Source organism: Pleurodeles waltl, chromosome 2_2 (genome assembly GCF_031143425.1).
Source record: "Pleurodeles waltl isolate 20211129_DDA chromosome 2_2, aPleWal1.hap1.20221129, whole genome shotgun sequence".
Lineage (NCBI taxonomy): Eukaryota > Metazoa > Chordata > Amphibia > Caudata > Salamandridae > Pleurodeles > Pleurodeles waltl.
The window spans coordinates 507,712,717-507,737,308 of record NC_090439.1 but is presented as its reverse complement, the minus strand read 5'-3'; the positions used below and the strand labels follow the sequence as shown (position 1 = coordinate 507,737,308).

Here is a 24,592-nt window from a genome sequence, read left to right as displayed (position 1 = left end):
GGAGGAGTCACTGGCCAGTCAGGACAGCCCCTAAGGTGTCCTGAGCTGAAGTGACTCTAACTTTTAGAAATCCTCCATCTTGCAGATGGAGGATTCCCCCAATAGGGTTAGGATTGTGACCCCCTCCCCTTGGGAGGAGGCGCAAAGAGGGTGTACCCACCCTCAGGGCTAGTAGCCATTGGCTACTAACCCCCCAGACCTAAACACGCCCTTAAATTTAGTATTTAAGGGCTACCCTGAACCCTAGAAAATTAGATTCCTGCAACTACAAGAAGAAGGACTGCCTAGCTGAAAAACCCCTGCAGAGGAAGACCAGAAGACGACAACTGCCTTGGCTCCAGAAACTCACCGGCCTGTCTCCTGCCTTCCAAAGATCCTGCTCCAGCGACGCCTTCCAAAGGGACCAGCGACCTCGACATCCTCTGAGGACTGCCCCTGCTTCGAAAAGACAAGAAACTCCCGAGGACAGCGGACCTGCTCCAAGAAAAGCTGCAACTTTGTTTCCAGCAGCTTTAAAGAACCCTGCAAGCTCCCCGCAAGAAGCGTGAGACTTGCAACACTGCACCCGGCGACCCCGACTCGGCTGGTGGCGACCCAACACCTCAGGAGGGACCCCAGGACTACTCTAAGACTGTGAGTACAAAAACCTGTCCCCCCTGAGCCCCCACAGCGCCGCCTGCAGAGGGAATCCCGAGGCTTCCCCTGACCGCGACTCTTTGAATCCTAAGTCCCGACACCTGGGAGAGACCCTGCACCCGCAGCACCCAGGACCTGAAGGACCGGACTTTCACTGGAGGAGTGACCCCCAGGAGTCCCTCTCCCTTGACCAAGTGGAGGTTTCCCCGAGGAACCCCCCCCTTGCCTGCCTGCAGCGCTGAAGAGATCCCTAGATCTCCCATTGACTTCCATTACAAACCCGACGCTTGTTTCTACACTGCACCCGGCCGCCCCCGCGCTGCTGAGGGTGAAATTTCTGTGTGGGCTTGTGTCCCCCCCGGTGCCCTACAAAACCCCCCTGGTCTGCCCTCCGAAGACGCGGGTACTTACCTGCAAGCAGACCGGAACCGGGGCACCCCCTTCTCTCCATTCTAGCCTATGTGTTTTGGGCACCACTTTGAACTCTGCACCTGACCGGCCCTGAGCTGCTGGTGTGGTGACTTTGGGGTTGCTCTGAACCCCCAACGGTGGGCTACCTTGGACCAAGAACTGAACCCTGTAAGTGTCTTACTTACCTGGTAAAACTAACAAATACTTACCTCCCCTAGGAACTGTGAAAATTGCACTAAGTGTCCACTTTTAAAACAGCTATTTGTGAATAACTTGAAAAGTATACATGCAATTTTGATGATTTGAAGTTCCTAAAGTACTTACCTGCAATACCTTTCGAATGAGCTATTACATGTAGAATTTGAACCTGTGGTTCTTAAAATAAACTAAGAAAAGATATTTTTCTATATAAAAACCTATTGGCTGGATTTGTCTCTGAGTGTGTGTACCTCATTTATTGTCTATGTGTATGTACAACAAATGCTTAACACTACTCCTTGGATAAGCCTACTGCTCGACCACACTACCACAAAATAGAGCATTAGTATTATCTATTTTTACCACTATTTTACCTCTAAGGGGAACCCTTGGACTCTGTGCATGCTATTCCTTACTTTGAAATAGCACATACAGAGCCAACTTCCTACAACAGGCCTTTAAATCTTGTTTTTATCTTGGCACATCTGTTGTTTATTCAAAGACAGGTCAAATGTCAGCCTCTGACTTCCAAGGAGCTTGGTGTTAACTTTTCTTTCTCAGACATCAAAGTGAGATGATTTATGTTACAATCATGCTGGCCACTGAGAGGGTGCTTGAGAAATGCTTTGATTTTCTAGCACACAACAACATTTAAGAGTCTGTAAATGAACTGACAGAATATTACGGAATGTATCAGCACTAGAAAGCACCAATGAAGCACATTTTTGTTAATTCTGAAGTCTGGTGGAAAAAAATATTTTAATACGATCAAAACAAATCAATACACTAGGTGGTGGCATTTCCACAGTCATTTGTGCACGTTATACTTTTATCATTTAAACTGTATATCTGTGCAAATGTAATGGTCAATTCAATTGAGTTGTGTTGTCTGTAATGGAAGTGTGCTTCCACTTCATTCTCCAATCTACTGTACACGACTCCACACTGTGTTATTGCACCGCTCCACTATATGCCACTTCACTTTACCTCACACTACTCCCCTCTGTGCCTTTCTACTCTGCAACACTGCACTCTACGCCAATGTACTCTACTCTGTACCACTCCAGTGCACTTTATACCACTCTAATCAACTCTCCTCTCTATGTCACTGTACTCTACACTACTCCACTCAAACAATTGACTTTATGCAACTGCACTTGGTGCCGCTGCATTCAGATCCACTCGACTCTACTCTACATCACTTTACTCAAAAACAATGCACTCTACACCACTGCATTTTACACCAATCCACTCAACACCACTATACTCTACAACACACTATGCCACTGAATGCTAAGCCACTCTATTATACTCTGCGCCAATGAATTATATGCCACTGCTTCCTGTATCACTCTACTTTGCATCACTTGACTCTGCACCACTGCATTTTAAGACGCAGCATGCTATGCCACAGTACACTGTGCCACTCTACACTATTATGCTGTAATTCACTGCACTCTATTCTACTCTGCACCATTCTACTCTGCGCCACTGCACTCTACAAAACTACTCTGCGAGACTGCACTCTCCGTCACTGAACACAATACCACTCTATTCTGTACCACTGTACTCTATGCCACTCTACTCTGCAGGACTCTACATCACTCCACACCGCTCTAACCTATTCTGCACCACTGCACTCTACCCTGCACCACTCTACCCTGAAACACTCCACTCTTTGCCACTTCATTCTACTGGGAAACAATCTACTCTAAGCCACTCTACTTCATTGTACTCTACTCCAATGCATGCTACAACACTTTACTCAAAACAAATGCACTCTTTGCCAATTTACTCTACACCACTGTACTTTATGTCACTTTACTCTAGGCCACCCTGACACTAAACTCTACGATATGCCACTAGATTACACTATTAAACTCTAACCCACTCTATAACACTACTCCATTCTACACAACTCCGTCTATGCCACTCAATGCCATTTTACTCCACTTTATTCTACAACACACTAGTCTGTTCCACTCTATAACACACTACGCATTTCCACTCTCCTACACTACTCCACTATGAAAATTTACTCCACTCTATGCAACACCCCGTATGCCACACCACTTTACACTACACCACTTCACAGCACTATGCCACTCCACTCTTTGCCATTCCACTCGACGACACTCTACTCCCTCCTCATCACTCAACAGCACTCTATGCCAATCCAGACCACTCAACTCTAATCTACGCCACTCCATAACACTCCAGTTTACAATACTCCACACAACTCTCCTTTATCGTACTAACTTTTAGCCATGCTGAACAGCAGCCACACTGATGTGCAGCCTAGGTAAAACACATTGGTAAAGCCAACAGCTCTTCCATAGGCGAGACCTAGTTGCTTTGCCAATGCTTGTTTGTGTATTGCTATGACACTGGTCTAATCCTAAAATCATGGAAAGCGTGTATTTTCATCCTGTTTCATAAAAATGAAAGCAAAAAAGCACCAGGAAGCTACAGACAAATTTTCCTTCTGGATGCGGAAGGTAAAATGTTTGTGCAGGGTATGTTTGATAAACAGCTGGAATTAAGGGCTGGTTCAAGAAGTGAATATAATCCCCATGGAGCAGTCGGGCTTTATAGCCAAATATTCTGAAAAGGACAATACTGCAGTGTTGCACTCTATTTTAGGCAAATATGTTGTGGATAAACATCAAGCTGTACATACCGCTTTTACTGACTTTTCAACTGCATTGGATCTAATGAATAGACCTACTTTATGCTCTAAATAGTCATCCCTGTTTATACAGTCCAATCTGCTTAGATTTATTATCTCACTGGAATCTTCACCAAAGTTGCACCAAGTGCAAAGTTTTATGGGGGTATAATGCACAATGGGTTGAAATAGGGTTGCCTGTTAACGCCTTTACTGTTGTTTATTTATATGTTTGATTTCCCACAACATTTCCTGCAGGCGAATAACTTTCCTTATCCTCCGTAATTGGGGTCTGGCCCATTTCACACTTGTGTATGCCGACAACATAATTTTGTATGACCTGATCCTTTTCAGTTTGCAAAGAAATTTGCAGGAATTAGGCAAATATGCTGAAAGGTAGTTTCTGGAGACAAACACTATGAAAACAAAGGTATTCATTTTTATAGGCTAGTTAAAAAAAAAAAAAAAAGCCTTGGCCCATTCAGTAGCCCTTCATAACTTTTATAACTTCAAGGGGAAAAGGCACTTATCCATCTGTTACATATTTTACATACAAATGTATAAATTAAAGATAACTCCTACTCTTATTTATGCTATGATATATACTCCTACTTCTGCTGGTCCTTTTTAGATTCATAAGAATCAAAGGTTTTATGAAAACGTACCCCGGGCTTCACCAGTGCAAATTCTTAGATTATAGCTTCGTCTATCTAGTGTCTTCATGCAAGCTCTCACAAATATAATTTGCAGGGGCTACAAGCTCCTGTATGTGTTAGCTAAGTACAGAGGGGCTCTATTTCCTAAGAATTTAGAATTGGGAAGAAAGACTTTTCATAGTAATTTCTAATTTGTACTGGAGAGTTTAAATTGTAGCAGGGGTCTTTGCGAGTCATGGACCCCAGGGCAGTTGCGTCATTTTCTTAAACTGCCAGTTGGAAGGCCAGGTTCCTCCTGTGACCTAGAACTATGTGGTAATTTGATAATTTCTAGAAGTTTAATTTCTAAGAAAATTTTTCATTAAACAGAACCATACCTTAAAATATTCTATAGGATGAAACACTTGTTTTTGCTCTTACGAACAGGCAACCTTCCCCTAAGTAAATAGAAAACGAGAAAATGGCGAGGACATCACCCGGATTCTGTGATATGTAATGTTTGTAAGTTAGGACCCCTAAATTTATTTCATGTACTTCAGCCTTGTTCTTCTGTGAGAGATATTAGAAATAGTCTTTTGCACCCTTTAATTGTGAATTTTAATATTTCAACTTGTGTTGAACTGATGCAATTTATTGCACATACTTCAACTGCACAGATTGTTTTAAAATGGGGTTTACATTTCGTAGGTGCTTTTTCTGATATTTTCAAATGTTCTTTAATATTTAAAAATTATGAATTGTTTTCTTTGAGGTCTTAGAATGTGTTTGTATTTTAAATTGAATTTCGTAACAATTTTATATGTACTGTATTGTTAATCTCTGCCGAGGTCTAAATCAATTTTAATAAATAAATTGGAAGACATATAACTACATATCATGTGTTCAAAACAACCCTTAACACTGCCATGAGGACTGAACCTATAAGGAAGAACACAAGTGTTACCATATGCTAAACATATGACTCAACAGAGCAAATGAGTCAGCTCCAGATCTACTACCTATAAGCTGTTTATTCACTTTTTGTACTTGTAGACTGTCATGAAGAAGGATGCAGGAGCCCCCTGTTTTAGCAAACAAGGGGAGTGATGTGCAGAGTGCTAAAGGGGATTGCCCTGGATTACAGAATGCAGTAAATTGCGTGACTGTGCACAAAATACAGGTCACACCATCCTCACTAACCTAGTGACTGGACACAAATTCTCACATGACTGGACGTGACTGAGCTGCCTTGTCTTACTAGTTCACACTGTCTGTCCTAAAAATCAGTAAGGAAAAAATTGTTTAAGAGACTGCTGTGCACTTCAGATTACACATGTGACGTGCAAAGATGTTATTTAGTGTTCGAATGCAACACTAGGTGGTTTAACAGTAATAAATGATGAAGAACAAACACTTATGCTGAGATTGGTGTAAAGACTGCAGGTCAAGTTGGGGTCCCAAAAGGGGTAACTCTGCTTTGGGCCCTTTTAAAGTGGACAAAATGAGCACAAGTGAGTAGGTAAAAGTAGAAACTCTAATTTGAAGCAAAGTTAGGCTTTAAAACATCAACTGTTATTTAAAGGAAGAATATTTTGTGGCTATGTTTGTTCACATTGTAGGAAGCTGGGTCTGTATATACTATTCCACAGTAAGGTGTAGTGTGCACAGATTCCAGTGGATCCCCAGAGGCTTTACAGAGGCCAAAGTAGACAATACTAATACTCCCTATTTTGTGGGAGAGCAGTTAGGCTGATCAGAAGGTAGTGCTAAGCATTTGTTGTACACACACAGTCAAGAAATGAGGCCACACTCAATGACTAACTTCAGTACAATGATTATGTATAAAAAAATATATACTTTGTTACATTTGTTCTAGAACCAAAAGGTTCATTGTTACGGGTAAGTACAGTTTCAAGAATGTATCACTTTCAAGTATCAGAAGCACTTTGGTTGTAAATCGACAGTGAATATATGTTTTGCGAAGCTACACTTCTTTAATAACAAAATTAGACACTTAGTGCAAAAATCATTGAAGGCAATGCAGTGCTAGGAGAGGAAAAGCACAAGCACCGTTTACAGGTAAGTACTCGACTTTCTGTCCCAGTCTTCGAGGGTTTAGAAGTCCACAGGGCAAGGTTCAAGAGGATCCCAAGAGGACCCAACTCAGGGCCGGATGGGTGCAGAGGTCAAAGGTGGTGTTGGGTGCCAGTAGAAGCCAATGGAGACTGAGGGCACTTAGAAAGAAATGGTTTGCAAGTAAGTACCTGCGGCTTCAGGGCACAGGGCCTGGGAGTTTAGATCAGCACTGTGGTAGGGGCTACAGGTCAGCACCATACATACACCCTCAGCGGCACGAGGGCGGCTGGGTGCAGGGTGCAAAAAGAGTCAGGCGCCCAATGCAATTCAATGAGGATCTCCTGTTTCACAAAAGAGACTGCAGGCTTGGTCCAGGGAGTTGGTTGAAGTGGACCAAAGGCTGGGCAGGTAAGTTGAGGTGCCACTGGACATCGATGGTCCATTGGCTACATTCCCCAAGGCCAGGGGGCTGTGGTGCAGGGGTACCTTTTGATGTTGGGAAGGCTTCACCGGAGCCAGTTACGATCAGGGGGGGGTGTCCTCTGGGTTAAGGCTGCAGGCATTGTCATTTTGGCCCGGAGGGGTCAGCCCATGGTTGATTCGAGGTGGAAATTGCCTGGGGACATTCTCTGGACCAGTGGACCCCCTGGACTCGGGCTATGGGCAGAGTAGGCAGGACTTGCGCTTACGGAGCGCACTGAAGTCCTTGTGGGAAGTTTCTTTGTGGACAGGAACGCTGGCTGTGGGAGGTCTTGGTCCTTAGGGTAGGCAGGCAGTCCTCTGAGGGTTTGGTGAGGTCATTGGGCCTGCACAATGAGACGTGTTTTGTAACAGCAGTCTTGAAGGTGCAAACAGGCCGGTAAGGCTGGGGCCAAGTCAGTTGTCGTCTGGAGTTCTCACTGCTGGTGCGGCTCATTTATTCTTTAGGTCGTCAGAAATCTGAAGAGCAAGGTTCAGGGGTGCCCTTAAATACTAAATTTAGGGGCATTGGGGGCGTGGCTTCGGGCATCAAGATGGCGGTCGCACTCAGAATGCTCTGGACCCCTCCGTCATCCGCCCGTGATAGCTGCTGACTCTAGCTCTCCCGTGAGGTGTGGTGACGACCGGCTGATGCCCTGTCCGGCGGAGCCCCCGGTGATGTGGGGAGCGCCGTGCTGAGGTGCCTGTGTGCCCTCTGGACCCCGCTCGGGCCCGCGACTGGTGAGGAGGCCTTGGCCGAGGCTGCGCGCTGCGATTCACGCCGTGGCGCAAGCCCCCTGTGTGTGTCCCTGGCAGCGGTGAAGGGACGTGATTGAACCGCCAGAGCGGCCGGGCGGGAGATCCTTGCCCCGCTGGGCAATGCTGAAGGAGCGTCCAATTGCTGCAGCCGGCCAGAGCCGTGCCCTGAATTAGCGGGAGCGACCTCCTCTGGGGCGCGCCTCCCTACGGGAGTTTCCCTTGTGTGGCCGGGTCGCGGCCGAAGCGGAGAGAGAGGGATCACCCTAACGCACGCGGAACTCGCGTGGGGCCGCCTCCCAACCTACGGGCGGGTCCCGGGGGGCCACACGGAGACAGCAGTCGGTTCTCCCGGAGCGGCGCGCGAAGGCTGTGGGATACTGGGGGCCTTCCCCCCCCGTCGCCGCTCCGCACCTTGAAGAGGCCCTTCGCGACCCACGGGCCGTGCGGGAGGACCGGGCCCTGCTCGCCTTTGGACCAGGCCCCGCCGAGGGACCGGAAACGGGAGCAGTGGTCAGCCGACACACACGTGGAGGGGACAGGACGCAACCTGGCCTACCTGCCGGAGGGACACACCACGGTGGGATCGCGGCTGAAGGATCCCTGTGGTCGGGGTGAGGAGGGACTGTCTTGGTCCGGAGAGGTGGAGTTACATCTCAGACCCACCCCTCCCGCCCGGGCGACCACGTTTCCCAAGAAGAGGGGGGTGCTCGACCCCCGAATAACTACGGACGCTTAAAGAATTTAGACTGGTGGTCTGATTGAACACCACGTGTGGTGGGGCACCCAGGCCCTAACCCAGACGCATGTATCAACTGGAGAACCCCTGATCGGGTACCCTGTGGCCTAGAGGTGCCCTTTTGTGGCCTAAGCGGAGCTGTTTTGACTACCCTTCTGGCCCCGTGAGGCCCGGACATTGCACCTTGGGGGTGACCTGGTGGCATGAGGACCAGACCCGCCTGAGACTGCTTCTGGGGGGAGCGGGACCCCAAGTTGTGCTGTAGACCGCCTGCGCGAGTTGCCCGGTTGACCCACGGAGGAAACATGGGGAAAGACAGAACGACCAAACAACCACCGGCGTCTCAGCAGAGAATCGATCAATTTACCACGCCGGCGGCCTCTCGCGGAGGCGATGATGCGCTGTCCGGCAACCCCCCCGCAGACGGGGTAAACGCTATCCTTCAGGCAATCCAGACATCACAGTTGGCGGTGGAAACTAAAATTGGGGAAGTGAAGGAAGACATGGGCCTTATAAGACAGGATCTCAGAAATGTGGTGGGCCAGATCACTGAGGTTGAGGGGGCGTGTCTCCCAGACTGAGGACAACTTGGCCAACCTCAGGACCAAGGTAGCCCAGCTACAAACTCAAACTGGTGAACTTCATCGCCGCGCTGAGGATGCTGAAAATCGCTCAAGACGAAATAACTTGCGCTTCGTTGGCTTCCCGGAGGGAGCCGAAGACAGCGAAGCATCCGAGTTTCTGGGGGGCTGGATCAAGTCCTGGATGCCGGAGCAAGCTCTCTCGCCCTGGTTTGCAATTGAGCGGGCACACAGGGCCCTCGCTCCGCGACCCCCTCCGGGAGGACCCAGAAGACCTTTGATAGCACGCTTTCTTAATTTCAGAGACCGAGACAATATCCTCAAAGAAGCAAGACTCTCCACTGGCCTCCTCTGGGATAACCACAAAATCCTGATTTTCCCCGATTACACCCGTGAGGTTTAGACCCGACGCCGGTCATATGAACAAGTTAAGCAAAAGCTCAGGGCGATGCAACTATCCTATATGCTCCTCTTTCCTGCTCGCCTAAAAGTTATCTTGGCCGGCAAGGCACATTTTTTTTGAGTCACCCGAGAAAGCATGAGACTGGCTCACAGAGGAGGGCATTGAGAGAAGAAAGGGTCCCCGAGGCCCGGCGGGGGACCCCCCGGAGGGTCGCCTCAGCCGTCGGCTGGATGTGAGAAGAGGCCGGAAACGCACGAGGTCCTGACGCGGAAGACAAAAGGGCCCGATTGACTCACTAGATAGAAACGCTGAATCCAGGACCTGCTCCCAGTCGGATGTCATCCCTGGGGGCTCTCTGGTGGCCCTAGCCCCGGTGCAGGAGGTGGAGGGGTGCCGCCTGAGCCAGTCCACTGTTCTTAACTAGCACCAGCCCTGCACAACGGGCTGGGAAGTACTGGAAATGATATACCCCACCTAGCGCGGGCTTGGTTGGGCGGGTGCAGAGGTAAGAACTGATCGACACTTACCGTTGTGCCTGCTGTTTAATGCGAGGAGAACAGCTTTCAACAGCTAATTGCATGTAATCCGTCCAAATGGAGGGCTCCACCACTCCACTCCCGTGACAGTCCCTCTGAATGGGACAATTTGGTTGGGTAGTTGGGCGACAGATGCTTCCAGGGTAGAAGTATGGGGTGGGAGGGTGTTGGGGGGGTTGAAGCTTTTGCTAAGGTTTAGGAATTTTGTTTCAGTAAGTTTCGTTTATTGTCGTTTTTGTTTTTGCTCTAGCGGCCATCATCCTTCCTTTCTTCCTTGCTTGGTACGGTTGTCCCTGGGTTGGAGTCCGACATCACAACACATTAACACAATGCATACATGGCCTTCGTTGACCCAGGTTCTCTCATGGAATGTGAACGGCCTGCTCGACAAGATTAAGAGGTCCGCAGGGTTCAGTTCCCTGCGCAGATACGCACCCTCAGTGGTCTTGTTGCAAGAAACCCACCTGCTCGGCACTAGTTGTCCCAGGCTGACACACGGGGGTACAATAAAGTTTATCACTCAGGTTTTTCGAGAGGCACTAGAGGGGTTGTCATCTTACTACATCGCTTGTTACCTATGGTGGTTAGTGCCACGAGATCCGATCCACAGGGTAGATTTGTGGTGGTGACCGGACTACTTTATGGGTCGCTGCTCAACCTTGTGTGTGCTTACGCCCCTCTGGCTGGGTTCGACACTTTCCTACTCACTCTCCGTCAAGTATTGGCAGACCTCCCCCAAGGAACTACGCTGATAGGAGGGGACTTTAACTCGGTCCTAGACCCCGAACTGGATGTTTCCGGGACCATATCGACCAGCTGGGTTGGCAGGGCATCTAGTCTGAGAGGTTGGGCGACAGACCTGGGCCTCTGCGAGGTGTGGAGGACCTGGCATCCCAGGACACGACAGTAGACGCATACTTCAGCAGCCCACCAGTTGCAGGCCCGGATTGACCTGGTGTTTGTGCCTGCAGTAGATATCTCCGGGGTCACCTGGGCGGAAATACTGCCCCACGGGGTATCGGACCACTCGCAGCTCCGGATGGGGGGTGTTGACCCGACTCAGCATCCGGTATGGCGCCTAAACGCATGGCACCTGCAGGAGGAAGAGTATACCCTTGAGATTAGGAACCACCTCGCTCAGTACTTCGATCAGAATTTGGGATCAGTCCGATCTCCAGGCACGATCTTGACGCAGAAGCCGAAAGAGAGGGTTACTTCCCCGCCGGAATTGATCAAGCCACAATAGTGGTGATCCCCAAGTCCCAGCCCCCATCATGCAATTGTTCTGCGTACAGACCCATTTCTCTCCTGAACACCGAAATCAAGGTGCTATCGACCGTGCTCGCTTCCAGATTAAGAACCGTACTCCCTACATTGATACATCCGGACCAATGTGGATTTATGCCTGCACGCAGCACTAGGCATTGCATCAGACGCCTACACATCGCCCTAGCACACCGTGGGACCCTGGCCCGGTCTCCTCTGGCGCTTCTACTGCTCGATTTTGAGAAAGCCTTCGATACCGTTGATTGGCCCTATCTGGAGCAGGTTCTACTGGGCAACGGAATCGGTCCGAAGTTCTGAGGTCTCGTGAGACTACTTTACTCTAACCCGACCGCGCGGGTCCAGGTGAATGGAGCGGTCTCGGAACCGTTCCCTATCCGACGCGGGACCCGCCAGGGATGCCCACTATCCCCTTTGCTGTTCGCACTCGCAATGGAATCCTTGGCGAAGCTACTGAGGGAAGACCCCCAGATTGAGGGCTGGTCATGGCCTGCAAGCCCAGAGGACCGAGTAGCTCTTTACGCAGGCGACGTCCTTATATACCTGTCAAACCCAGCACTAAGCGGCCCGCGAGTCCTACATCTGCTAGACCTCTTTTCACAGGCCTCCGGCCTGAGTTTGAACCCAGGCAAATCTCTGCTGGTCCCCCTACATCCCTCCAGAGAATGCATTGACTGGCAGCAGGACATCCCAATCCGGCAAAATAGATTTAAATATCTCGGTGTGCACATAGCTTTGTTGCCCGAATTAGCATGGGAACTAAATATCACCCCACTTACAAAGCAAATCAAAGGTGACCTACAGAGATGGCGGAGCCTGCCCCTCAACCTACTCGGTAGAATAGCATTGTACAAAATGATACTCCCCAGGTTTTTATATGTACTACAAAACTTCCCGCACCATGTGCCCCGGAAGTGGTTCAGAGAACTGGAGGCGATGGAACGTCAGTTTTTATGTCATGGCTCCCGCCCTAGATTAGCCCTCAGCACTTGCCAGAGAGATATCCATGATGGCGGGTTGGGAATGTCCAACATCTACTTTTACCATCTCGCAATGCACCTGTTAGTGGTCAATGACTGGCTGAATGGGGGTTGGTCGGACCCGGCCTACAGACTAGAACTCCACACAGTGGGTTACCCCGGGATCTTTGATGCACTGTATGGGGGGTCCGGTATCTCGAGATGCCCCGGAGGTGACTGGGATGGTCCTGCTGAGTTGGCGAGCGGCGCAGAGGGAGCCGGGCTGGTGGAACCGTCTTACCCAGCAGACCCCTCTCTGGCGGGGGAGGCGACTAGTAGAGGTCTCTGCACTAGAATGCTTCCAGAAATGGGACACCATAGGAATATCCACCCTCGGTGACGTCTGGGGAGGGTCACATATGCGGTCCTTCGAGGACCTCCAAGGACTCTACTTGTTAAATAAGACCCAATTCCACAAATATCTGCAACTTAGGCACGCCTTACTAGTATATGTCCGACCGGGAGTTAGTATCCCAGAATACAGTCCCATAGAGGCAAGAGTCCGAATGGGAGCCCTGGGTAAGGTGGGGGGGATCTCCCAGATTTATCGCTCCCTACTCACAAACACAGGGGCCTCCCTGGATGGACTCCGCCGGAGATGGGAGGGTTGGGTGGTCCCAATTGAAGAAGAGGATTGGAGGGAGGTGCTGATGGCCCCTCGAACACTGACCATGACATCCAGACTACAAGTGCTGGAGACTTACTATCTACATGCAGCGTACCTCACCCCTAAAAGACTGTTCGGGGTGGACCTCCAGTGCACTGCAGACTGTCCCCATTGCTCTAATCCTGACGCAGACTTCTACCACATGGTTTGGACCTGCCCATCTATAATGACATACTGGAGAGCGATTATGAGGGAGGTATCTGGGGTGCTGCAGTCCGAAGTGGAGGTGCCGCCCATACCACTTCTGCTGGGGGCCATGGAGAGGACATGGCTGAGTAGAGCAGATCGCACATTCCTGGGGGTGGCTTGCCTGGTGGCCAAAAGGGACATTATGGTGAATTGGAAGGCGGGGGCGGCGCCAGCGCTTGCCAGGTGGAGACGAGGAGTGGACTGGTGCGCGCAGTGCGAAAAACCTGTGTACGAGGCAAGGGGGTGCCCGGACAAACACAATAGAGTCTGGGGGAAATGGGTGTCTGTACTGGCCAACTAGTATCTCCGGGCTGCACTAGCCTTTTGTGGGGTGTCCCCTAGCAGGTACAAACATCTGAGGGGACGAAGCTCTGTTTACCCCCTCCCTTTTCCCTTCTATGTGAGAGACCTGAAATTGAATGATGTCCATGCTGCTCACCTCATAGCTTATGCTACCCTACATAATGTATTGTTGAGTGTATCAAGCTACATGTTGTATTACCATGTCGTTTGTTTCTTTCTTTTATACATGCTTTTCCTCCAAAATCAATAAAAGGTCTTTATCAACAAAAAAAAAAATTAGGGGCATTACAGAGATCGGAGGGCAGTAGCCAGTGGCTATTGACCCTTAGGCTGACTACACCCTTCCTGTGCCCGCTCCTTTTGGGGAGGTGGGCACATTCCTAACCCTATTGGCTAGATGGAGGATTCTGAAGAGAGGGGTTCACCTCAGTTCTGGGCACCCTACTGGTGGTCCTAGCTGGGGTGGACACTCCTTCTCTTGTTTACTAATTTTCCCACTGGACCTGCCGCAAAAACGTGAGGCTTGGTCCACGGTGCGGGCACCTCTAATGGCTGAAGTGCCCTGGGACAGCATAACCGAGGGGAGGAGCCTTTAAGGCTCACCACCAAGTGTTGCTGTTACTGCAAGGGGGATGTGTGAAGCATCCTCACCCAGAGTAAGCTTTGTCCCAGACTCCCGAGAGCACAAAGACACTCACCTCATGGGGTCAGAAACTTGTCTGGTGGTGGCAGGCTGGCAGAGACCGGTCAGCGAGACACTAGAGAGTTGGCTAAATTTCAGGGGGCATCTCTAGGATGCCCTCTGTGTGCATTTTTCAATAAATCCAACACAGGCATCAGTGTAGGTTTATGGAGCTAAGAAGTTTGATACCAAACTTCTTAGCATTCAGTAAAGCCATCATGGAGCTGTGGAATTCTGGTGACAAACTCCCAGTCCAGGTACCCAATATGGCTTCACTGCACTTACAATGTCTAAGAATGGACTTAGACACCGTAGAGGCACATTGCTCATGCAGCTATGTTCTCACCTGTGGTATAGTGCACTCTGCCCTAGGGCTGAAAGGACTGCTAGAGGTGTGACTTACCTATGCAACAGGCATTGTTTTGTAGGTATGGCACCCAGGGAGGGGTGCCATGTTGATGTTATCTTTTTTTCTTCACCAACACAAACAATTTGCAGTCGCAGTATGCATGTGTTTGATGAGGGGTCCCTCAGGGTAGCATAATACACGCTGCAGCCCTTAGAGACCCTCTCTGGCCACAGGGACCTTGGTACCACTGGTAGATTTTACAAGGGACTTAGCTGTGTGCCATAGGTGTGACAACTGTGGAAGCAATGGTTTAGTTTAGGGACAAAACACAGGTGCCGGGGCCTGACTAGCAGGATCCCAGCACACACACAGTCAAGTTAGCATCAGATACCAGGCAGAAAGTTGGGAGAATGGTGGGATTGACCATGCCAAAAGGGACACTTTCCTACACACATATTGCCAAAACATATGAGTTACTGTTAGCCATAATGGCTAACAAAACAAAAGAAGTCAAAGCAAGCAGAGGTCTGCATAGTAGTAAATTTAGTACTCAAGCATTTTGGCATTTTAGACCATCAAGGAAAATTATAACTTTATAGGTGAATGCAAGGCACCTCTGTTGGGACAAAATGTCTTGCATTACTCTGGCGAGAGGTCCGTTGTCTTTACAGTGCAGTTTCTGCATTGTTCATCTTCTTCCAGTAATAATGTGAGCCCACTGACGTTCTTCCCCGTAAAATGGACTGAACATCACTCTGCACATGACATCAGGAACTGCTTGCAAACATCTCTAAAGACTTAGATTGCCGATAGACTTCAATGTTGAAGCAAGCTATACCACTTAATGTGTAGGCACCATAACACCATTCAGATTTCTGGGTAGGAAGGGTTAGAGATTTTGATTGTCTTTATGTATCCGTATTTTACACGCAGTATTAACGTTATGTGTGCATTAAAGCACTTAGGGCCTGATTCAGATTTCGGCAGAGGGGTTACTCCGTTAAAACAGTGACAGAAATCCCGTCCGCCAAAATCTAAACACCATTGTTTCTAATGGAATTTAGATTTTGGTGGATGGGATATCTGCCACCGTTGTGACAGAGTAACCCCTCCGCCGAAATCTAAATGAGGCCCTTAGTGTTTTATAAAGTAAACCACTAAATGGACGTTCAGTTTTTAGAGTACTTTGTATGGTCCTGTTGTAATCAGTGTCTAACCTGTACCATCTCACTGAGTAACCCCGAATAGCTTGCCACATTGAGATGGACAGGTGAAAAAGAGGAGGATTTACCTACTCACTGAGGTTCAATGGGACTGTGGCCTCTGGGCACCAATGATGAATGACTCCAAATGAGACAAGTGGAGTCCCTGACTGTATTGGGGGCAACAGGAACCTCAGCTAACAATAATGGATGGCTCTTTTTGTACCAAATGAAAGTGGCTAATATGTCTTTCCAAACAGGCAGATGTCTTAAGCATAGCTAATCCTTTGCAATCAATTCATCAGAAGTTCTAATGAGCAGACATTCAAACAGAACTTGATTAAAGTAATAAAAGATCTACCAATGACTCAAAAACGAGACATTCAGGCTACACTATCACATTTTGCAAGTTGTGGCATTCATTGTTACATATCTCCATGAAAAACCATTTGAGCCCGTATCTTACATGTGGGTGTACGAAAGAATGGTATCATATGATAGTTAGAAGAGTTAGGTTTCAGAATCAGAAAATATTTGTATAATGCATGCCCTGCAGCAGAAATTCGCCTCTATTGTTGCTTGGTTTACAGTGCCAGGTCAGCAGACTAGTTTTTCTTTCAGACAGAATAAAGAAGCATATTTACTCTACATACACCACTTACAGAGTCTTCTTGAACACCAAGACCGAGGGTTTCAGCCACAACTGCAGCCAAGTTGAAAGCTGGTTTTTCTGAAGGGTAATTATCTATCCTCTGATCTATGTAGATAGAGGAGACAGTGTTAGTAACAGTTATGTAACATACTATTTAAGAATGACAGTAAAATATTACATATTAACAATCTTGCTCTCAGTTATCCCAGGGCTATCCAAGGGCCTCTGTATGAGGTTACTTAACACTCTCAAGCTCTCTCTTACTTAATATTTTAACTTAATGTACCAGTGTCATACAATTAAATGTTCCTTAAATCTGTAGTAATAGCAGCTCCTCTCAATTCAAAACTAACAACTCGTTATAATTGAAAATACAAGACTCCTGTCAATAACTGGTGTCTTTTGCTGTTTCGAAGAACAGTAAAACTAATTATGCTAAAGAGAAAACTCAAGCTGGAAACCAACTGCAACAAAGCACCTAAATGATAAATTATCTGTCCCAATAATTGGTGTTACCAGTCATTTTGCTACTAGGACTAGGGGTGGACATAATACTCTGTTCTGCCAGTGGAACCGGCAGAATTTTGGAGACTCCGCATTACTCTTTTAACATGGAGTTCTAGACAAATTCCGGCAATTGCTGTGTGGCGGCATTTTTTTCGCACATGGTTCCAGAACGGTAAGTTGACCAGCAAGATTCAACATCCCCTAGCACAATTCCCAGTTGCTAGGAGCACATCCAATGACATTTTTCTAACACAGACAGTCGCGACTGTTCAGTCAGAAGGCTAGCGCTACAGTAGAAAATCTATTTGAGCAGCAGCAGCATATCTATTTGAGTAGCTGTGCTGATTTCTCAGCGGTGAACACGCTCCCGGTGCTAAATCACAGCGAGAGTAGTGCAACATGCTCATTTCTGCCTGCTGGCGGAACTACGGGGAGTCTCGCTGAGTTTTTATGCAACTCCGTGTAATTCCGGCATCAAATTGTGCGAGTTCCGCGCACCCCTCCAGAGGGCAAGGACATCTCGACATAATGCTGCGCTGTAACACTGCCTTCCTCTGGTCAAGAGAGCTGTAATGTAAGTAATGTAACTGCCAAATTCAGGAGGTCTTGTGGCTTCAACAGACCACTGTGTGGCAAATGGTTCATCACAAGCTTGTTTAGTTCCTCTGTGAGAAACTGGGTTGTTGGTTGAATGGGGGTTTGGATGGAGGTGTTACCCTTGTTCAAGCAACAATCAAAATCTCTGTCATGGTGAACCACAAAAAATCTAATTAACCTGTGCTTAACCCCCCCCCCTGTATCCAGGCACAAAAGCACTCAGGCTTAACTTGGAGGCAATGTGCACAATGTGTAAAGTATGTATGATTCACACAAACAGTAATATAGTGAAAACACAACTCAGAAAAGATCCCATATCAATTTAGCAAAATAGAGTACATTTTGATCAATTATTTGACACCTAAACAAAAAAAGTTTAAAGTAAAAACTAGCACTAAAACATCAAAGCACCAATGTGGACATTTAGTCAAACAAGACCGGGCCAAAAGTCGAAAAATATGACTGACCGCAATGAAGTGTGGGTCCTATACAAGAAATGGATTGGACCTCGTCACCACTTACCTTCGGACTTAGAAGAAATTTTGAAGAAAAATGTTCTGAAAAGGTAAAGGTCAGCGGGGTAAGGCTGCAAGGGGTGTCCAAGCGGGAGTCGTCATCAGCGAGCCACTGGAAGAAAATTGAAAATTCCTCTGTTCAGACTTAGTCTCTTTTTTTGGAAGGCAAAAATCTCCAGCAGGACGAGATAGGAGGCTGCAGCTGCCGAGAGCTCTAGGAGTCTGGTTACCCCCCTTTGGCAATGGGCAGATGAACAGGATTTGCTGACTGGCGATGCACACTGGGTGTATGAACGAGCAGGTTGGTCCCAGTATTCCCTAGGTTCTCGGATAAGTTTTTATCCAAAAATTTGCTCAGTCCCAAGTTTTGAATTTTGGGCACCTCCATCAAGGGTTCAGGACTGCAGGGTGCCCCACCAGAGGGTACAGGATTCACTCAGGCTGGGTCCAGGTGCAGGTTTAAGATTGTGGGAGCTTTTTATGCCCAAGAGGCTTTGATTAGCAAAATTAGCACGTGGAGTCACTCCAGTAGTCCTGGTTTCAAATGATGAAGCAGGGTTCAAGCAGCAAGGCAGACCTCTGTGGGTTCAGGCAGGCTCCAGGCAGCAAATCAGTCCTTCCAGGTGCAACAAAGCAGTTTCCTGGAGCACACAGCAGCAGAGAGTCCTCTGAGAGTCCTTCCACAGGACCAGAAAGTAAACTGGATTATGGGTATGAGGGTCCCCTTTTTACACCTGGTGCCTTCTTTTAAGCAGAAATAGTTTCAAGATAATTCCCTTTGAAGGGCTTGAAGTCTCATGACTCCCCTGCCCCCAAGCTGGCTGCATGAACAATGTAGGGGTGAGAAGTCCTTTGCCTGAAGGCAGAGCACAGCCTAATCAGTTGCAAGTGGGGCTGTGCCCAGCTCCTCACCCCCCTCCCCCCCCAACATCCTGCCAGTCGATTGCCTACCCGGGCACACAAATGCCCCTATTTTGTAGCTGCCTGGGAGCAATAAACAAAGTTCAACTACACCCAGTCATGTGAGCCAGGACAGGCTGTAGGCACCAAATAGCTGAGTGCAGGAAAATGCCAACTTTCTTAAAGTAGCATTTCCAAATCTATACCTTAAAATCTGACTTTAGCATTAAAGAGGATTTTAAGTACAATTTCTCAGACAACAAACATGGACTGCTTATCTGTTTCCAATCAAAAGTCAGCACATATTAAATGTAATAATGCAACCCATTGTTACCCTATGGGAGTGGTAGGCCTCACAGTAGAGAAAAACAAATGTAGGTGTTTTTCACAACCAGGACATGGAAAACGTAAAAAGTACATGCCCAACCTTTTAATTACAATGCATCCTGCCCTATTTCATACCTTTGGGATGACATATACAATAAAAGGGGATGCTAAAGCTTACAAGGTGGTATATTGCAGTTGAATAGGCAGTTTAAAACAGCAATCAGGCTGCCATGGCAGGTCTGGGACATGTTTCAAGGGGCTACTTACGTGGGTGGCACAATAAGTGCTGCAGGCTCATGAGTAGCATTCAATTTACAGGCCCTTGGTATATGGTACACCACTCTATGGGGGGATAAGTAAATGAAATATGACAATCAGGTCTGCGCCAATTTTATCATGTTTAGGGGAGAGAGGATACAAGCACTTTAAAACTAGTAAGCGGTGGTAAAGTGCATTGATTTCTAAGGCCAACAAAAAAAAAATCAGCAAAAATGGGAGAGCAAGGCAAAAGGTTTTGGGAAAGACAATCCTAGGGCTGACAGGTCTAACTTCCTCTATCGCAGAACCTTCTCAAGTATTTAACTCTTCAGCCTACAGATTTTCTTGCATCGGACTAATTTCAAACCCTACCTGAAACGGAAGAGACCAAAGCGTCTGAGCGCAGTATTAAGGAAAAACTTATTTGGAAGCCTGGGCCTTCACATAGCTAGAGCTCAAGCCCGATGTTGTTTCCTTTCTCTCAAACACAGAGATGCACAAGAGTAATTACAATGAGTAAAAATAAGTTTACACACTTAGTTATCCAACATGAGAATCTTTTATAGACGTGCATGCTTACTAAAGTCATGGAATCTTTCATAAACTACAAAGAAAACAAGCATTGGGAGATAGATCTTGCTTTCAGTGGTGTTGCTTGACATTTTTGCTTTGCCAGTGCTTTTGGCTGATGCTGTTCAGCGTCATAACTTGAGATGGGAGAGGTAAGCTTCAATGGAAATTAGTGACAGGAGCACTGGAGGGGAGGGGATTGCCAGTGAGGTTGTGAGGTGTTTAAATAAAACAAAATGAGTGGGATAGGGAGAAGAGTTGGGGGGATCAATGGTTGATCATAGAGATGGGAGGGGGAAGCAACATGGAAAACACAAAATGGGTGAGTTGTAAAGGGGGACGCAGCACACGGTCTAGAAAACATATGCACTCCCATCAAGTGCTGAAAGTAAAAGAAAACCAGTTTGGAGTGAGGGCTCAGCCAGGTAAGGCTTGATTTCAGTGACACTGTGTGCACTAGACCCACATCTAGGCATACCTGTCCTGGGAAGGGCAACACATTGAAGTATACAAGAAAGTAATGGATGCAATTTTGCAGTGTAGGAGAGCATGTTTTCTTTAAGCCTTTGAGAAACTCTCCTATGACAGGACTCATGCAGAAAGGATAGGTAAAGGGCCATTCCAGTGAGCTGTAATTACTAGCAAATGTACCATAACAGAAGAATACTCTAGCTTTGATTCCACATGGTAGAGAAGATAAGGTATAATTATGGGTTCCGGACACAAAATGGGAGCTTTGGTCCAATGTGCATGGAAGCCTCTTTTTATGGCTATAGAGCAAGTTGAAGGAGGGCTGAAAACTACAATTGCCATGGCCACTCTGAAGAATTTACTTGACGTTGCGAGTATTTTGGTTTCAGAAGAAACGCTGCGACTGTGGGTTTTAGTGACTGAGAAATGTTTCTGACCAATGTATCAAAAGGGCATTGCTCAGAGAACCCAGTTCTCACACTCAGGGGATGAAGTCAGGGCAGTTAGCATTTAGAGATGTTGCAAACATGTCAAAATGAGGAGGACATGAAATGGTGAGCAATTATGCTATGAAGAACATGACTGAAATGATGCTCAGCAGTGATGTTAAAGTACTTGCATCAGGAGTACATCAACTCTAAACAAGCACTGGCAAAGGCAATAGGGCCAGATTTAATGTGCTAATGCATACCGCTTTACCAAATTAGGAGAGACACAGTAGGAAGCCAGCAGGCATGGACAGAGAGAGCTATAGTTGTAAGGCAGTCCTCTATACAGTTCAATAACTTAATTCCATCACTTAGGCTGTATAATGCAGCCTTAGGACCGACCACAAGGTGTCCCCGCACTGCAGCCAAAGAGCATACAGCTTCAGCTCTGAGTACGGTCACAGTGTTGGACGCCTCTCCTGGGGTCAAGTATTCAATGACCCCCACAGCACTGACAAATAACGTTGGTGGTGCCCATGCCCAGCTTAAGGCACCACAGAGCTAGATAAAAATGTAAACCAAGGTGCATGCAGGGCATTACAGGCACTCGAGGCCGGGGAGGTGAATATTTTATTAGCAGGATTCCCGCTGGTAGACTTTGGTGTGCAGCCTTGCGCCCATTTTTTTAAAATTTCAGGTGCCTCAGTCCCACTCAAGACACCCAGATGCCAGCTTTGACGCTGGGGGCCGCAATGGAGGACCCAAGGCCCGTGCAGGCATTTATGGCATTACGGGCACTCCAGGCCGGTAAGATGAATACTTTATAAGCAGGATTCCCGCTGGTTGACCATGGCATGCAGCCTTGTGCCCATGTTTTTAAGTTCCATGTGCCTCAGTCCCACTCAAGACATCCAGATGCCAGTTTTGACATTGGGGGGCGCAATGGAAGACCCAAGGCCCCGGCGACTCGCTGGCCCCCGGTGCAACACCCATTATCTGGTGCCCCATGGGGGCCAACCACCGTTCTTTGGGCTCCTACTGGGTGAGAGTAGACTTTCATTTTGTCTCCCACAAGCAGCTACAGCAGTGTGGATTTTTCTCTGCTTGAGAGGAGTGGAGGCAGGGCAGCTAACGACTCATACATGGGTACAGGCAACCAAGGGTGGTACCCTCTCTTTGTGTCCCTGGGGAACGGGGTTCCCGTGGGACACCTGTACCTGCGCCAGACCATGGGGGATGGGGTCCTGTGGCCAGGAGTACATATGGGGAGGGGACCCCAAAGACGCTCCTTACCTGGGCGAACAAATTATTAAAATCAAATGCATCGCACCATTCCTCAGGAGCTTGATTTTAACCAGGGAAAATAAAAAGGAATTGCGGCAGAGCAGCACATGATCTGTCTTCATGGAGGGTCAAATCTTTAGAGAGCCTATCTTAGGCCCTGTTGGGTCGATTTGTATGATCTTTGGCTCTTTTTGCCCCTTGTGGCAAGCTTTAGCCACCAGAGCCATTTGCAACATGTCTGCTGGCCTCAAACGGGTCTACTTTTTGGGGAGGTGGGTTTACTCCTCTCTAGGGCCCTGGTGCTCCTCTCCTGCTTGTGAGGGCACCTTGAGCAGCCCCTTCACTACCAGCCAGCAGAGCAGGCTCCTGCCTGCAACCCCCATGCCCCAGAGTTCCCTACCGGTCTTGCAGGGCACCCAGGGGTGGCATGGAAGTCCAGGTCTTACCCAACTCCTCCTCATGGGCTATAAGATGAAACCCATCTACTCCTAGGGTTCAGCTGTAGACAAAATCTGTAGTCCATGTTTTCAGGGCATCAGACAGCTTCCTTTTCCAGCTGTCTACTAGTACGCTGTTGTCACATTCCAGGGTCAGAGGCTTGTTCTCTGTCTCTCCCTTGTGCAGGGCCTTCTAAGTGGGGTGAAACTTTTGATGGAGGCACCCCCTGGCAATACTATGATGCCATATCATCCCTCCACCCCTGTCTCACCCACCTGCATAGCACTCAGGAACAATACAATATGCTGCAGTCAAGTTTTCTCTGTGAAGAGCTCCTCTGAGTGCTTCAGCTACACCCCAGGTGACATCACTGACAGATCCCTTCTCACCAAAACGTTAAAGGCAAGTACCTCCTGTGTTGACAGCAGATGCCTGGGCTTCCTCCTTTGTTCAGAGAGCCTGGGTGTTTGACAACTAATTAGCAGATGTGGATTCTCCCCTCATCCTTCTCCTCTCCCAGAAACTGGCTCAATCACTGATTAATTGCTCCTTTTGTGTGGGGAGGCCTTTGTTCCCTTTGCTGGTGAGCAGAATTAACTTGGCCGTGCAATGCAAGTGGGACACAGACCTGGAATCTGATAATAAGTGAAGCCATAGAAATATGACAATTCTTGATGTCCCAAAAGATGATATATGTGTGTTACTGGAAACTGCAAAATGAAAGTCGGCGTGCATGTTAAAGTAACATGTAAGCAGCTTACTGCCCCTTACCCTAGCTGCGCCACAGTGGCCTAATCGTAAAATGCAGGCACTAACTGTAAAAACGCACAGTCCAATTCCTGTGAATTTAACGTGAGAGAGATTCAGGTAGTGAGGGTTACCCACAGTAAAGGTCCAAAAACCAGGTGATCATAAGCAAAATATCCTGGTGGACTAAATGAGCTCAACTCATTTACGACATACTATGTAACTTGTAAGAAAAAGGTCTTTCTGAAAGGCCTTTTGACTAAATCCAGGTCTATAAAACAGCCTGCAGCTAGGACTTGCAAAATTAACTGTCATTTTAGTTGTGTCTCTTTGTATTTTACTAACAGTTTACAGTCTACCATATGAGGGCAATCATGTCCATAATTTCAGTCCTTTGTATTTCCAATGAAACTTTAGTTGAACACAAGTGAATTATTTTCTGTAAAACATATGTAAGTGAGAACTGTGGAAGAGATAGTGAGCTTACTTATCATCGTGGGTACGTCTTGATCACATGTATCAGCCACAAGAATTTCATCTCTCTTACTCATTTGTATTTGAGTGGAAGACTGAATTGGCTTTCCGAATACTGCATGAATGAAAAAATACAGATAATCATCCATGTACAAAGCACTGACAAATACACAGACATACACATTCAAAATGGGTGCTATTCTGACAAACCTTAACTGCAGCGAGACAAGATGTACGGCAAAATGTGAGTTTTTGCTTAGACTTCTATATCTTTTCTAGGCCAAGAACAGAAAAATGCATTCACAGACTAATACGTTTTTGTTTAATGTTCTATTTTTCCCAGGGGTCCAGCAGGCTGATTTCTAACAATGCGTCACAAATCGGATTACTTTAGTATTTGTAACTTAAAACCGATTCCTCAGAAATAAGCATTCTTCATAGGAAGACAGAAACCCTAATTAGGTGTGTGACTAGGTGACTGCTGAGTGCAGTCAGGATGACGCTAACCCTTAGCAAATGAATTTGTACACAGGAAGGAAGAAAGAGAATGGCTGAGTTTATCATGTGGCAGTAAGAAACAGTGCCTTTATGCAACTCGCGCAAATAACATTTTAGGCACCACATACTATCA

At 47.5% G+C, this 24,592-nt stretch overlaps 1 protein-coding gene across 4 annotated transcripts in view; it reads right to left on the bottom strand.

Annotated features, from left to right (window-relative positions):
- Positions 1-24,592, bottom strand: part of RBBP8 (RB binding protein 8, endonuclease) — a 382,091-nt gene that overhangs the window by 123,708 nt on the left and 233,791 nt on the right. For all 4 annotated transcript variants that reach the window (XM_069220014.1, XM_069220013.1, XM_069220015.1 and 1 more), the window contains 2 exons: positions 23,975-24,076; positions 16,456-16,550 (listed from right to left, as the gene is read on the bottom strand). In XM_069220014.1, the coding sequence (XP_069076115.1) occupies positions 16,456-16,550; positions 23,975-24,076 (197 nt within the window). The remainder of the gene's footprint in view (positions 1-16,455; positions 16,551-23,974; positions 24,077-24,592) is intronic.